General features: G+C 37.0%; 1 protein-coding gene across 1 annotated transcript in view; it reads left to right on the top strand.

The window, feature by feature from the left end:
- LOC150095203 (putative ATP-dependent RNA helicase DDX43) overlaps positions 1 to 16,405 on the top strand; it is a 282,514-nt gene that overhangs the window by 94,629 nt on the left and 171,480 nt on the right. The window contains exon 5 of the mRNA XM_090409697.1: positions 5,773 to 6,078. Coding sequence (XP_090265823.1) covers positions 5,773 to 6,078 — 306 coding nt within the window. The remainder of the gene's footprint in view (positions 1 to 5,772; positions 6,079 to 16,405) is intronic.

Here is a 16,405-nt window from a genome sequence, read left to right as displayed (position 1 = left end):
TTACTGAAGATGGTAAATTAAATATAGAAATTGACAATAGAATCAGCAAAGCTGGTATGGTGGGAAGTCAGTTGAATAAATTCATATGGAATAAGAGAGAAATTAGTCAGAACACTAAATTAGCTGTATACAAGACAGTGTTCAAACCAGTTTAATCTTATGGATCTGAGAGCTGGGTCAGAAGTAAAACACTTGACCAAAGACTAGAGACCGCAGATATGAGAGTCCTGAGAAAGATTAGAGGCGTGAACAGATGGCATCAATGGCAATATCATATTAAAAATGAGGATATTAGGAAAGAACTTGACATTGTCAGCATCCAGGAATGCATTAGCAGAGCTAATCTCAGGTGGTATGGTCACTTAAATAGAATGAGAGAGGAAAGATTAGCAAAACAAGTGTTCTCTGCCAGGTTGGCAGCAAAACGACCCAGAGGAAGACCAAGATATAGGTGGATTGATATGGTACAAAGTGCCTTAGACGATAGAAATATAAGATCTGATAATGTTGGAGTCTTGACAAGTAGCAGACTGATTTGGAGGAAAATTGTAGATAGGAAGTTAGTAATGATGTAATTTTTTCATCTAGTACTGTCATATCCTGTACACCCCTTGAGGGTACATGGCAGGAATTTGATGATGAATTATAAAAATCAGCATTCTCTTTCCATTTCTGACAGGTGGTGGGTATTGCAAAGAAATAACCTCTTCTATTGTAAGTAATGGAATGCCCAACACATTACATGATCTGTTCCAAATATGCAGGGCAAGACCGCAGCTGTAGAATGCATGTTCTACTGTTTCCCAATCGGTAACAGATGTCACAGATTGAATCTCCAATGTTAATATACTTCTATTTCATAGTATAGACTGGAAGGCAACGATATGCAATTCTCTAAGCCAGATCCCTCCTATTAGGGTATTCTTGAAACTTCAGTAAGTTATGAAACAGTGTTGTTAGTATCCAGTTATGGAAGTTCGTGGTGAAAGAGATTAAAGATTTCTTTATACCAAAGTTTACTTTTTTTTAATGGAAAGAATGTCAATGCCAGAGTGTTGTAGCACTCTTAAAGCTAAGCACAGAGTGTTGTAGTATTCAGGAACAATCTCTGCTTTTGGACCTTTATAATCATTTACTCTAAACAGGGGAAGATGAATACCCAGGGGAGAAGGTCTGCACATGTGTGATTGATCTGGAAAATTTTATCAATTTTTGAAGCTGTATTGCTTAAATAGCAGAATTTTAAGACTGGAAGCCCATATCCTCTGTTTGTTTGAGAGTGGAAGAAATTTCTTTTTAACTTCTTGGTATAGACTGGACCAAAAAATTGCATAGGCTTACTATATAATTGCTTTTCTTCAGCTTCTGTGATGTCTGTAATATTTGTTATGTACAATTGAGCAGGAAAGATTATGACTTTAGAAGAAAAGGAAAGTGGCCCTATTTTCCAGCCTTCTAAGGTTTACAAGTTCTCATGTATACTTTCTTGAACTGGTAATATTGGGGAAGTGGAGAAGGGAATTCCAAGTATAACAAGATATTCTCTCTTATGGTTGAGGTCTCATCAGTGGGAGCCAGGCCCAAAAGTGACACTAAGGTTGAAGTAATGCAGAAGTCATATTTCCACATATGAGTAGCCAGGAAGTGTCACACCTTATTACTAAAATACCTTGAATTAGAGATAGACATTGGACGTTTTTCCACTTGTTTATGCTATAAATTAAAGATGCCAAGAAATTATATTCTTGGTTTAAACCTTCAAGATCTCAAAGGTCAAACTGGTCTGGGTAGTGACTCTTCCCATAATGCATAGCATTATACATGTCCATAAGAACATGTGCTTTGCATTATGGTATACTAAGGCAAGTGATGTGAAATCATCAGCTTCTATAAATGAGTTGCTCAGTCCTGAAGTTACTTCAGGCTCAAACTTTGTTTGCTTACACTTATTTAAAGGATTAAACCAAGAATATAATTTTTAATTATAATATCTTTAATTTTAATAACATCTTTAATTTATAGCTTAGCCAAACTGAAAAACTTCAAATATCTTTGCATCATCAGCTAACAGCTGTATGTCTCCTGTCAAATCCTTCCCAATGTCATAAATGTATAGACTGAATAACAATGGACTAAGGAATAATCTTTGTAATTTCTAATATACCACTAGTCATCTTAAATCTTGCTGACTTGCATTCCCCCATATACCGCTTTTTGATATGTCAGTAAGTCATCTTATCCATGCTGATATTTTATAATTCAATTTCATATTCTCCAATTTCTGCAACAGTCTTTCATGCTGCATTTTTTCATAAGCCTTAGCAAAATCCGAAAGTATTGTGGTGTATCCATTTCCCTTGTCTAACTCAATGGTAATATTATTATAGAATGTGAGCAAATTACTCAAACATGACCTTCTGGAGGGTGGCTCATAAGTCATGGAATTCCATAGAAAGGGCCCATCTTTGTGAAGCAAACAATGGAAGGAATTTAAATTTATGCAATGTGGTTTTTTCATACTAATAAATAAAAAATCTGGTGATGTTAAAAAAAAAAAAAAAAAAACAAAATAACTTATGCAGTTGTTCACAAAGACTGGTGTTTTCTGGGGCATGTTCCATGACTTTTGGGCAACCCTGTATTAGTAAACCCATGCTGTTAATTGCAAAATATAGATACTTTTCAATCTATTTCTGTATGCAAGCTCTTACCAACTTTTTCAACATCTTCACCACCACTTTAAAGATACTGATAGGTAAATAGTTAGGTACATCAATCTTTGCACCACCCTTGTACAATGGGATTACAGTACCTTATTTTTACTCCTGTGGATTCTACTCTGTTCTGAGACTTAAATTATATAGTCTGGTCAAAGGAATAGCCAGTTTAGCTGAACACTCTTTTAACATCTTTGTTGATATTCCACCAGTCCCTATTGCTGAATTACTCAGTTTGTGCAACAGCTCCAATACCGCCTCCTTGTATACCTGAGTTTCTTCATCCAGTGAAGGGGTAGCAGTGAGCTTAGTGTCACATTCATTAGGTTGATAGCATTTTAGCAAAATAGGCACTCATTAGTTGAACAGTCTTTCTTCATCTGTCACCCATATACCATCTGTATTCAGTATTATTCTTTCTTTCTTTTACTTGCAGCATAACGATAGAATTCTTTTGGGTTGTCTTTAGCTTACAGAGCATGTTTCTTTCCATACTCAGACTTAGCTTTTTGTACAACAGTTATAACTTCTATCCTGCTCCTTATAATTTTCATAACTGATATCATCCTTATGTACACTAATATCTTGCTTAATAAGATTACAAATCATCATTACATGATCGCCATCACCATTCAAAGGATAAATTCAATAAATTCAGTTTCATTCTTATGAGGTTTCACTGTTACCCAATCAATGTTCAGATAATTCCCCCCTATTATGATTACTTGTTTCACACCCATCTTTATTTGGAAATGCACTTCTTTGTTACTAGCAACAACCGATCCACTAGGTCTGTAACATCACCCAACTATATATTTGGTATTGTTAGACTTCATCTCACATACAATGGCTTCAAACTGACTGCCACATGAAAGACTGTTGTTAGTATTGCAGTTATAGTTCTCAACTTTAACTGGATGTAAGTCATCCAATATCATTACCAGCAGAGACCCCTTTCAAATATAGGGGATATCCTATATTTGAAAATTTGGCAACCCAAATTTCTGCCTGAAATTATATAGTGTTAATTTATTTGCAGCTTCTGCAGACCTTGAAAGTTGACATTTTTGAGAAGCCTGCGAATATTAATCTGAGTATTTTTAATGTCCAATAGAGAGCAAAAGGGATTGGAGCAGTTGAAGATATGATTATCTTCAACTGATGTATAAAAATGTTATAATCATAACATCATTTTTATACATGTTTAGTAGCTAAGTTTATTTATTTTGTTTTTCTTTAGTTCTATTAATGATTCAAATTCTCTCTGGGCAGGTTGATTTTTGGATGTTTTCTCCTGCATTAAGACATGGACTATTCATCAGGCTTATTATTAGCGATGTAGGTGGGGGAGGCTACTCACACCTGGTACTACCACTTGGCTGCTCAGGACTTTGTATATCACACTTTAGCTATTGCAGAATCCATTGGAATAAAGACTATCTTCTTCACAGAAGCAACTACGATTATGTAAGACTCTTCCTTTAATATGCCTGTACCTTGAAAAACCTTCATAAATTTGGATACATAAGACCGCTTCACATTTGGGAAATGCTGATCCTCATGACATCAGGCTAATGTTCCAAGAGTGGCTGCTCACAAGCCCATTAGATGGGTGGTGTATTTTAGGACTTTATGCCTGCCTTAAAAGTTTTTGGCCTAGCAATGAAAAGACGATTTTATCATTTCAAAATTTTTATTTTTCAACATAATCTCCCTTAAGATTAATACATTTATTCCAGTGATGCTCCAGCACTATTATCCTCCCTGTTGTGGTTCTCAGTAAGATCTGCAAAATACCCCTCTACAGCTGCAATTACCTCTTGATTCAAAGAAAAACGCTGACCAGCGAGGAAGAGTTTTGGGAAAAGATAGAAGGTCAGAGGGAGCCAAATCTGGGGAATATGGTGAATGTTCCAACAATTCATAGTGCAGATCCCTTAATTTTCCCATTGCCAAAGCATATTTGTGGGCAGGTGCATTGTCCTGATGAAAGATCATTTTTTTTTTCTGCAAACCGGGTCTTTTCTCACAAATGATGCTGATGGAACTGATTTGTCTTCTTTGGTGCTGAACAACCGGCTTCTGTCCACTGTTTTGACTGCTGTTTGGATTCTGGTGTGCAATGGTGAATCCTAGTCTCACCATGGTAATAAATCGATGCACAAAATCAGTTTTATTCTTGTTAAAATGCTCCAAGCACTGTTAGAGATTTTCATGTGAGTTCGTTTTTGTTCTGCTGTGAGCAAGTGTGGCACCCATCTTGTGCAAAGCTCTTTTTCATATGCAATTCTAATCGTAAAATATATTCTGTGCATTCTTTTGAAATGCCTATAGTCTCAGCAATTTCATGCCCTTTGACTCACCAGTCATCCAATACCATATCATGCACTTGATCAATGATTTCTGGTGATGTTGCACTTTTTGGACGTCCTTCATATGGATCATCTTTAAGGCTGGTACAGCCATGTTTAAACTTGGCAGCCCATTTTTTAATTGTCGAAAACGAAGGAGAAGAGTGCCCATAAACTTTCATGAACTTCAGATGAATTTCTTTTGGCGTTAAACCTTCTTTTACAAAGAATTTTATAACTGATACTAAATTTTATCCATTTCAAGGGATACAGACAACACTTTGGCTTCAGACAGCTGTATAAAACAAACTACTTGAGAGAATGATTTGCAATTTCACATGTATGCTTATGACAGATGTACCAAGTTAGAAAAAATAATCTTGCTGGTAGTTTCAGCATCTATGGTCGAAGCCAAGAACTTTTCAGACCACCGTCGTGTTGTTTACTAATGCCAATTTGACTTCAACAAAATGTGAAATAATTTTTAGTTATATCATCTATGTTGTCTTTTCTTTCCTAAAGATATCAGCATGAGCAACATTCAACATATGAGCTTGAAGTATGAAACTTAATAGGAAACTATGGTGAACATCTTAAATATTCTCTTTGGATTATTTCCACAAATTGTTTTTTTCATTCATGTATGTAATGAGTTTGTAATAATTAACAAATAAACTGAATATAGCTTTTTTTTTGGTTTTCAGGATTCTCACCTTCTCCCAGAAACAATGACTTGTATTCTTCTAGAAATAATGAAGCATACTCTCCCAGAAATAATGACTCCTGTTCTCCTAGATACAATGAATCATACTCTTCCAGAAGTAATGATTCTTATTCTCCAAGAAATAATAGATCATGTACTCCTAGAAGTAATGAATCATCAGGTATATGGTATGAGCCAAATCATGAAGATCGTAAAAGGTTTGAAGAAGAACGTAGTAATCGTGAACCTATCAGCTGGAGTGCTCTTATTTTACAGAGTAAACAAGAACTGGAAGAAAGATGGAGCAGTAAGTATTTCATTCCCTGATTACTAAGTAATGTATTCTGTTCTATTTATATATTGCGTTATATTTATATATTATTCTATTTATATGTCGTGTTAGCTGCCTCGAGAACTGTGGGAAAGAGGAGGAGGAGAAAAGCATGGTTTAATAGAGAGTGTGAAGAAGCTTTAGCGAAATGAAGGGAAGCACTATTGAACTACCTAGCGGATAGCAGGAAGAAAACTGCATATGAGAGGGTGAGAAGAGTGGTGAATACATGTCTACGCAGGGAAAAGCGGAAGTATCTTAATGGGAAAGTGGCTAGTATAGAGTGAAATAGGGTGACGAATAATGGACGGGAGATGTACCGACGATCAAAGCCATGTGAGGTGCCTAGACACGAGCGGCAACTATAAGAGATGAGAGTGGAAATCTATTAACAAACTCAAAAAAAAAAGCTCTCGCTCGGTGGCATAGATATTTCACGAACTTGCTGAATGTCAATGCTGGAACGTCAATATCGAAGGATTATACTCCTTATCAAACTGCTGAACCATTTATTGAAGAGCTAACATTTAGTGAGATTACTCGTGCTATCCACATGCTGAAAAATAATAAGGCTCCAGGAGTGTACTGTATACTGGTGGAGCTCCTGAAGAATGGTGGGGACGACCTGCTGGAGCAGCTGCACCAGCTCATCTTGATGATCTGGTGAGAAGAACTGCTGCAGGATGGGTGGAAGGAGTCGCTGATCACCCCCAGTATATAAGAAAGGAGATAAGGCTCAATGCAGCAACTATAGGGGCATCTCACTGCTGTCGACTGGCTACAAGGTGCTGTCTAACATCATGCTAATGCGCCTCACACCATATGCAGAAGAGAGCCTTGATGACTATCAGATGGGCTTCAGGAGGAACCATTCTACAATAAGACCAACTTTTCACGCTGCACCAAGTTTTTGAAAAGTGCTGGGAATATAACTGGGAAGTTCATAATATTTTCATAGACTTTTCTGAAGCCTATGACTCAATAATATGCCCAAAAATATGGCAGGTGTTAGAAGAGTTGGGAATTCCTCAAGAACTCCAAAAAAATGGTGTAGGTGTGTGTAGCAGCTGGTTCGAGAGCAAGAGTGAAAGCAGAAGGTGACCTGTCGGACCCGTTTTAAGTACAGACCGATGTGAAGCAGGGTGATGGGCTTTCTCCGATTCTCTTTAATCTAGTGTTGGAAAAAGTAATTAGAAACACACAGCAAGTGGCAGGTGGAGTCGACATGGGGGTACAAGTTAGGATTCTTGGCTACGCGGACGACCTGAATGTCATGTTGCATCAACAGGATGACGCAATGGCATTGGTTACTGCTATTGAAGAAGCTGCAGAAGAAGTTGGCCTGAAGATAAACACCGAGAAGACAAAATACCTTTTTATGAGCCGCCATGCTGCTTAAGATCCAGAGGGAGCTGCACAGCTTGAGAGGGTGAAGGTATTTAGGTACTTGGGTTCTTTTGTGACTGAAGACAACAAAGTTGAGGCTGATGTCCAGAGTCAAGTAAATGCTGCGAATGTGGCCTATTATCAGGTGCGTCTCCTTTTCACCTCACGCTTGCTGTCTTGGACTACAAAGGTGGGACTATACAAGACTTTGATCAGGCCTGTTCTCCTCTACGGTGCTGAAGCATAGACTCTCATGGCAAGACAAGCTGATCATCTGAGAGTATTCGAGAACAAGATGCTATGACATATCTATGGAGGGGGTCATGGCAGATGGAGTCTGGAGGAGGCGGTCCAATGCTGCCATACATGCTCTATACAACTCGGCAGACGTCTTGATGGAGCTGCGAGCATGGCGTCTTCGGTGGCTGGGACACCTGTATCGTATGAACCCGAAAGGACTGTGAGAAAGTGTGGGAGGCTGCCAGGGAGACCAAGAAGGAGATGGACAGATCAGGAGAAGGAAGACCTGCAGGCTGTCGGGCTGGAGACCAGAACGTGGCAGACAGTTCAGAGGACCGTGCCCGGTGGCGACATGTGGCCAAAAGTCCCCCCGGGCTGTAATAGTGCCTGGCTAATGTAATGTATGTTATATATTGCCTAAACATCACATGAATGATGTCTGGATAAAAATATTTCTTTTGGAGCAAAATTAATTATGTTTTGTTGTAAATCTAAGTCTGCAATGTATCTCATAAAACATTTTCATCTGGAAGTTGATCATTTTATTGATGGTTCTATTGGAATCATTATTTTTACAAATGTTTTTGTTGGAATTAGGGCAACCATTTGAACGTCTGAAATAAATTTATTTCATTGCTTTTGCTCAATACTGTTAGGAGCTCTACCTAACATCTTGATCTTTACTTACTGCTTGATGTCTACTACAGAACAGACTAGTGTGTATTCAAAGGTTTCTTAAATCATTTTTTAGTGTAGTAAGTATGTAATTAGTTTTACTATCTTGAAGCCTGTTTTAGACTGTGGATTCTCTTACATTATTTTTGTTTCCATGGTGGTGAAAGTTAGTGGAAGTAAACATGAATGTTATTATTTTGTTTTTCAACAAGAAATAAATGCATGTCTCATTAGCAGATATATGAGTAGTGATACAAAAGTAATGCTTTTTTTTTTTAATTTGAGAATGGCAAAAAACTTTACACATAGCTAAGTAGACAGTAGTAGTCTCTAGTTCCACCACAGAGTGATGCTGTTACATGAATGCAGCACACAATTAATACAAAATGGCAGCTGTTATTGATGAACATACATATTGATAAGCATACTAATTTCCTTACTGTGGAAGATGCGAGTTTGATGGTAATTCATGCATGCTGAAATATGTGTGAGACAATACTGTTGACGTAAACACAGATGATATATTAAAACACTTCAAGTGATGAAATTAAAGTCAGAGACGAGCCTGTAAGCAGCTAGCTGGTGATGGCAGCGATGATAAACAAGAGTTGCATCAACATGCTGATCAAGGCTGACCTTTAATGATAAATGTAGTATACCTATAAAACAACACAATAACCACAGTAATAAACTTCAATGAAAAGCACATATTTCATACTGAAATTAAGTTACATCATCACTGTGTGAGGGTGCTTAAGGGACAAAGCTGTATAATTGAGAGGAGACTTCCACATAGCCTTTAAAGGAATGCGGAGAACCGACCAGGACTTCTGACCTAATGTCTAATCCTCACCTTCTCACGGTGCACCTTGTTGGGTATCTACCTGGATGCTGAACGAACGAGGATGGACTGGCAATTTGGGATTTAGCCGACCAAATTATATTCATCATTTTCTATATTGGCTTAAACCAATATAGAAAATGATGGTACAACATGACAAAATTTCACGCCAGCTGGGGTGTCGTCCGGTTAAACAAGGTCCCCGTTGTTTTCCCCAGGGAACCAGGGCGAACAGCGAAAGTTCAGCTACTGGGACAAATCTGAAAACACACCCCAATTCAACATCACCAGAGTTAAAGATCGGTACTATCAACTTAAGAAGCCTGAATGGCAAAGAAATGGAACTAGCTGAGGAATAAGACGTACCAAATCGACATAATGGGTGGGACTGAAACAAAAAAGACAAACTGGTGAGATCCCTCTGAGCAATAAATACAAAATGTTATATTCAGACAATGACAATCAAGGAAAAGAAGGAGTAGCCATAGTATTCAACACAAAATACGAGGCTAATCTTCTTGAATGGCAGGCAGTCTCAAGTAGAGTGACGTGGACAAATATCAGAATGAGGAATTGGACAATGAGACTTATTTGTGCCTATGGTCCCACAGAAAGTTTTACTGAGGTAGAAGTGGAGGAATTTTTTTGATGCTTTAGAAAAAAGCAACTGACACAATGAAAAAGGAAAAGTTGGTCCTTGTTGGGGATCTAAATAGCAGAATAGGAAATGATTATCAGACACAAAAATATTTTGGGAAAATTTGGAGAAAAGAGCAAAGCTAATAATAATGGCAAATACCTGTTGGTTTTCTGCTCAGGACATGGACTGGCTATTACTAACACCATGTTCCAACATAAAAATGTGCACAAATTCACATTGAGAGAAGAGGCAAAGAATAAGAAAAGTCTCATTGACTATCTTTTTGTTGATAGTGATGTTTTCTCTGGTGATGTATACTCTGGTGTCCAGATGTTTTTAAATTGGAAGTGATCACTTTTTAGTCTTGAGCAGGATAAAATTGAATTTCATATCGAAAAGAATAACATGTAAGAAAGTTTTAAAGTGAATAAAAGTTGAGCAGCTCTCCGATGTGAACTGTAGACTAAAATACAGAAAAATTATTGAAAAGAAAATGAAAGAGTTTGAGAACAGGAATCAAACCTTGGAGATTCAGTGGCAAGCCTTAAAGAAAACGCTGATTGATTCAGCCAGAGAGGCATGTGGTGAGGTTGTCTGCAAGGATAGAAAAATCAGAACTCCATATTGGACACAGGAAGTTAAAGAGGCAGTGAAGGAAAAGAAGAAAGCATATCAAAATTTCCTGGCAATTAAGTCAGCTTTTGCTTTCAGAGAATACAGAGACAAATGTAAGAAAGCAAAACACTGTGTAAAACTAGCTAAACAAAAGTCATGGGAAGACTTTGGCAAGAACATAGAAAATAAATATCAAGAAAGTGGTAAGATATTCTGGAGGTTGTTGAAGAAGCTTAGAAATGGAGGAAAGAGTGCTGTAAAATGAGTTAGAGATGATAAAGGTGAAATGAAAACAGGAGAAAACGATATCCTTGAAGTATGGAGTAATTACTTTGAAAAACTGCTAAATGAAACAAGTAGTGATGACAGCACAGTGATAAAAAAAACACTCATCAGGCATACAGTCAGGAATACATATCTATACTCGAAGTAGAAAAAGCCATCCAAGGCTTGAAATGTGGAAAGGCAGCAGGAGTAGATGATATTCGACCAGAAATGCTGAAATATCGTGGTATAAAAGTCTTACAGTGGCGCTGCTGCATAGTTCAGAATTCCTGGACACAGGAATGAATTCCAGACGATTGAAGTAGAACTCTAATAGTACTCATATATAAAAAAGGGAAATAAAACTGAATGTGAAAATTGCAGCGGTATTTCCCTACTGAGTGTTCCTGGCAAGAACAAGCTGGATTCAGGCGAAATAGAGGCTGTCAGGATCAATCTTCACTTTACGACAAATAATTGAGAAAGCATGGGAATATAACAAAGATCTGTATTTAAGTTTTGTCAATCTGGAAAAGGCATATGAGAAGGTGCCAAGAGAGAAGCTATTCAATGCGCTGCGTTATATGGTATCAATGGGGCATTATATCAAGCAATACTTAGTCTTTATTTGAGTTGTAAGTCAGCAGTTAGAATTGAAGGAAGTACAGGAAGATGGTTTAATGTTAAATCTGGTGTGAGACAAGGATGTACATTATCCCCTCTTATTCATCAGCTATATGGATCACATTATGAAGTGGTATTAAACCTGATATCAAAATTGGAGATTTAATTTCTGCTCTTTGCTTTATGCGGACGATGTTGTACTTCTAAATAAATCCACTACAAGTTTGCAAGATTCCCTGGCTAAATTGAATAAATGTTGTAATAGATATGGTATGAAGATCAGCATTAAAAACACAAAGACAATGAAAATAGGTAGAATTGTTGAAAATGTCAACTGTGTTGTGAAAGGGGAACCTGTAGAACAAGCAAAATATTTCGGCTACTTAGGCACGATTTTTAGTGAAGATGGTAAATTAAATATGGAGATAGACAACAGAATCAACAAAGCTGGTATTGTAGGAAGTCAATTGAATAAATTCATATGGAATAAGAGAGAAATTAGTCGAAACAATAAATTGTCTGTATACAAGACAGTGTTCAAACCAGTTTTAACACGAATCTGAGAGCTAGTCAGAAGTAAAGCACTTGTCCAAAGACCAGAGACAACCGATATGAGAGTCCTGAGAAAGAATTGAGGCGTGAACAGATGGCATCAAAGCCAATATCATATTAAAAACGAGGATATTAGGAAAGAACTTGGCATTGTCAGCATCCAGGAATGCATTAGCAGAGCTAATATCAGGTGGTATGGTCACTTAAACAGAATGGGCGAGGAAAGATTAGCAAAACAAGTGTTCTCTGCCAGGTTGGCAGCAAAACGACCCAGAGGAAGACCAAGATATAGGTGGATTGATACGGTACAAAGTGCTTTAGACGATAGAAATATAAGATCTGATAATGTTGGAGTGTTGACAAGTAACAGACTGATTTGGAGGAAAATTGTAGATAGGAAATTAATAATGATGTAATTTTTTTCATGTAGTACTATCATATCCTGTACACCCCTTGAGGGTACATGTTAGGAATTTGATGATGATGATCACTGTGTGAAAATAACAAACAGATCAAAGAATGGTATACATGTCAAATACAACAATTGCTTTATCTATTAAAAAATTTTGCCAAATGATAGAAAAATATGAAATTGTATTAAAAAGTATTTTTGGTATTTACATAAGATGAGAATCCCTCAAACCTTTTTGTGGGGAGAGGAGGGCATCATTCAGATTCAGGTTAGACTGGTGTAAAAAGGGCTTCACAACTTTCTTTGAGTAACTGTATTTTAAACTGCTTCATCCCCACAGGATACTGTGTTTAGTATCAATACTATGCTGTGCCAGACTAGGCTTTTGAGATTTCAGGTATTCTATATAGTATTATGTTAATGAATCGTTATTTTTTTTTTAAAAAAAGAATGACTTGTCTGCCCATAGTAGGTCAAATTACATTCACAAGGGATCTGCTAAATCCCAACTAAAGATGGAGGCAACAGTTTTTCTTTTGCAAATGCTAGCAGATGAGAAATTTTGTTGATTGGAAAATATATTGAATTGAGGTGAAACTTCTTCAAAATTCTACCAATAGGCTCAGATGCTAGAAATATAAGGGATTGGAACTGTGCAGTCTGTCAAAGAATCCTTAGGTGTGGAACGTAGGAGTTGAGTATCCGTTGGCTTTGAGGAGGGCTGTAACCATTTAATTCCATTCAAGCTCTGATAGAAGTTCTTGTGAGCTTGAGGTAGAGAAGCACAGTATGTGCTTTATTAATTAATGGCTTCAGAACACAAAATTTTTGGGAGGTGTGGTGAGCTGACTTTGATCATACATATTTCAATGAAGGTGGGATTCTGATCAAATCTACCCACATAGGATATGAAGTTCAACAATTATTGCATGAACATTTCACAGAGGATAGAGTAATCAGTTACTCATTTTCTATGAAATGACTACCATGTTCACAGCATTAACCTTTGTGACTTCTAGCTTTGGGGTTACCTCAAAAGCATGCTGTATCATTTCTTCACTTGGCAGATTTGAAAGACAAAATTGCACATCATGTGTGAAACGTTTTGACAGATCAGCTGCATTCTGCTGTAGCCAGTGCTGCATGGTGGTATTGGCTATTGGTCCAGCACAAAATTTCTGGTACCAAAGACCAACACACTGAATACCACCACTGTTGATCATCCTGATTTTGATAGCTCTATGTGATATGTTATTTGTATTATATTATTTTATGAAATCAGTGAAATAAACATCATCGAATAACTTTGTTTGTCATGAACTCTGAATCATTTCACAATCGCATACCATCTGGTTCACATTAAATGTACTTTTCTCCCACTCAGTGCCATATTTCCCCATCATCATCAAATTCCTGATATATATATGTTACTGCTAAAGCTCGAAAGCTGTTAATGTGCACATTACCTAGCTAATCTGCAGATTAACTGATTTGCTCCGTTAACGTGCGGAATTAAGAGTTTTCCGCATTTTACCTAGGTAATGTGCACATTAACGGCTTCGTATCGTTAAAGTTCAAAAGTTTGTTTCTTTCGTTTCCTTTCCCTACTCCTTCCCCCCTCTCCCTCCACTTTTAGTTTGGTTTCGCCAGTGTGTCATATGTTTTGCAAATTCATTTCCTTAATTGGAATAATATTTTAAACCGTTTGATTCTTTGTATTATAGTTTTTTAATTGATTGATGATTGATTCTATCAACTAATTTGTTGATTGTTTGATTGTATTAACTTGATTCTTTAGATACCGAAAACTAAATAAATAACATTATGTTAATTTAAGCGTACAGAAACGTTGCTGTTGTTCCAGCAAAGATCTTATTTTCACTTTAACAAGTGCCTAGTAGGTAATGTGCAGATTATCTAGGTAATTTGAGAAATCAAACAGTTTTCCGCACATTAACGGATCACCCTAGATAATCTGCAGAATAACTGATTTCTGCACTTTAGCAGTAACATATATACCCTCAAAGGGTGTACAGGATATGATAGTACTACATGCAAAATTACATCATTACTAACTTTCTGTCTACAATTTTCCTCCAAACCTGTCAAGACTCCAACATTATCAGATCTTATATTTCTATCTTCTAAGGCACTTTTTACTGTATCAATCCACCTATATCTTGGTCTGGATTTTTTTCCTGCCAAACTGGCAGAGAACACTTGGTTTGCTAATCATTCCTCTCCCATTCTGTTTAAGTGACCATACCACCTGAGATTAGCTCTGCTAATGCATTCCTGGATGCTGACAATGTCGAGTTCTTTCCTAATATCCTCATTTTTAATATGATATTGCCATTCATACCCCTAATCTTTCTCAGGACTCTCATATCTGTGGTCTCTAGTCTTTGGTCAAGTGTTTTACTTCTGACCCAGCTCTCAGATTCATAAGTTAAAACTGGTTTGAACACTGTCTTGTATACAGCTAATTTAGTGTTCCGACTGATTTCTCTCTTATTCCCTATGAATTTATTCAATTGGCTTCCTACCATACCAGCTTTCTTGATTCTGTTGTCTATCTCCATATTTAATTTACCATCTTCACTAAAAATCGTGCCTAAGTTGCTGAAATATTTTACTTGTTCTACAGGTTTCCCGTTCACAACGCAGTTGACATTTGCAACAATTCTACCTATTTTCATTGTCTTTGTGTTTTCAATGCTGACCTTCATACCATATCTATTACAATAGTTATTCAATTTAGTCAGGGAATCTTGCAAACTTGTAGTGGATTTATTTAGAAGTATAACATCATCCGCATAAAGCAAAGAGCTGACATTAACATCTCCAATTCTGATATCATGTTTAATACCACTTTCCTTCACAATGGGATCCATATAGATAATGAATAACAGAGGGGATAATGTACATCCTTGTCTCTCACCAGATTTAACATCAAACTACCTTCCTGTACATCCTTCAATTCTAACTGCTGACTTGCAACTCAAAGACTAAGTATTGCTTGATATAATACCCTGTCGACACCATATAACTGTAGCTTTTCGAATAGTTTCTCTCTCGGCACCTTTTCATATGCCTTTTCTTCCAGATCTACAAAACTTAAATGCAGATCTTGGTTATATTCCCATGGCTTCTCAACTGTCTGTCGTAAAATGAAAATCTGATCCTGACAGCCTCTATTTGGCCTGAATCAAGCTTGTTCTTCACCAAGCTTCTCTTCTACAATCCTTCTGAACCGTTTCTCAAGTATACTTGCGTATATCTTACCAGGAACACTCAGTAGAGAAATACCCCTGTAATTCTCACGGATATTTTCCTTATTTCTCTTTTTATATACAGGTACTATGGGAGCTCTATTCCAATCATCTTGAATTTGTCCCTCTCTCCAGTCCCTCTGAACTATGCAATGCAACCACTGTAAGACTTTTATACCTCCATACATCTGCATTTCTGGTCGAATATCATCTACTCCTGCTGTCTTTCCTTATTTCAAGCTTTTGATGGCTTTTTCTACCTTGAGTATATGTATTCCTGACTGTATGGTTTTTTTTTTACCACTGTGCTGTCATTATTGCTTGTTTCATTTAGCAATTTTTTGAAGTAATTACTCCATACCTCAAGGATATCTTTTTCTCCTGTTTTCATCACTTTTATCATCTCTAATTCCTTTTACAGCACTCTTTCTACCATTTCTGAACTTCTTCAACAACCTCCAGAATATCTTACCACCTTCTTGATATTTATTTTCTATGTTCTTGCCAAAGTCCTCCCATGACTTTTGTTTAGCTAGTTTTACACAGTGTTTAGCTTTCTTACATTTGTCTCTGTATTCTCTAAGAGCACAAGCTGACTTATTTGCCAGGAACTTTTGATGTGCTTTCTTCTTTTGTTTCACTGCCTCTTTAACTTCCTGTGTCCACCATGGAGTTCTGATTTTTCTATCCTTGCAGACAACCTAACCAAATGCCTCTCTGACTAAATCAATCGGCTTCAGGACTTGCCACTGAATCTCGAAGGTTTGGTTCCTGTTCTCAAA

The sequence above is a fragment of the Typopeltis vanoorti genome, chromosome 20 (genome assembly GCF_054136105.1).
Source record: "Typopeltis vanoorti isolate ZY-2024b chromosome 20, IOZ_Tvanoo_1.0, whole genome shotgun sequence".
NCBI lineage: Eukaryota > Metazoa > Arthropoda > Arachnida > Uropygi > Thelyphonidae > Typopeltis > Typopeltis vanoorti.
Note: the sequence above shows the minus strand (reverse complement) of the source record. Positions and strands in the feature narration are given on the sequence as shown.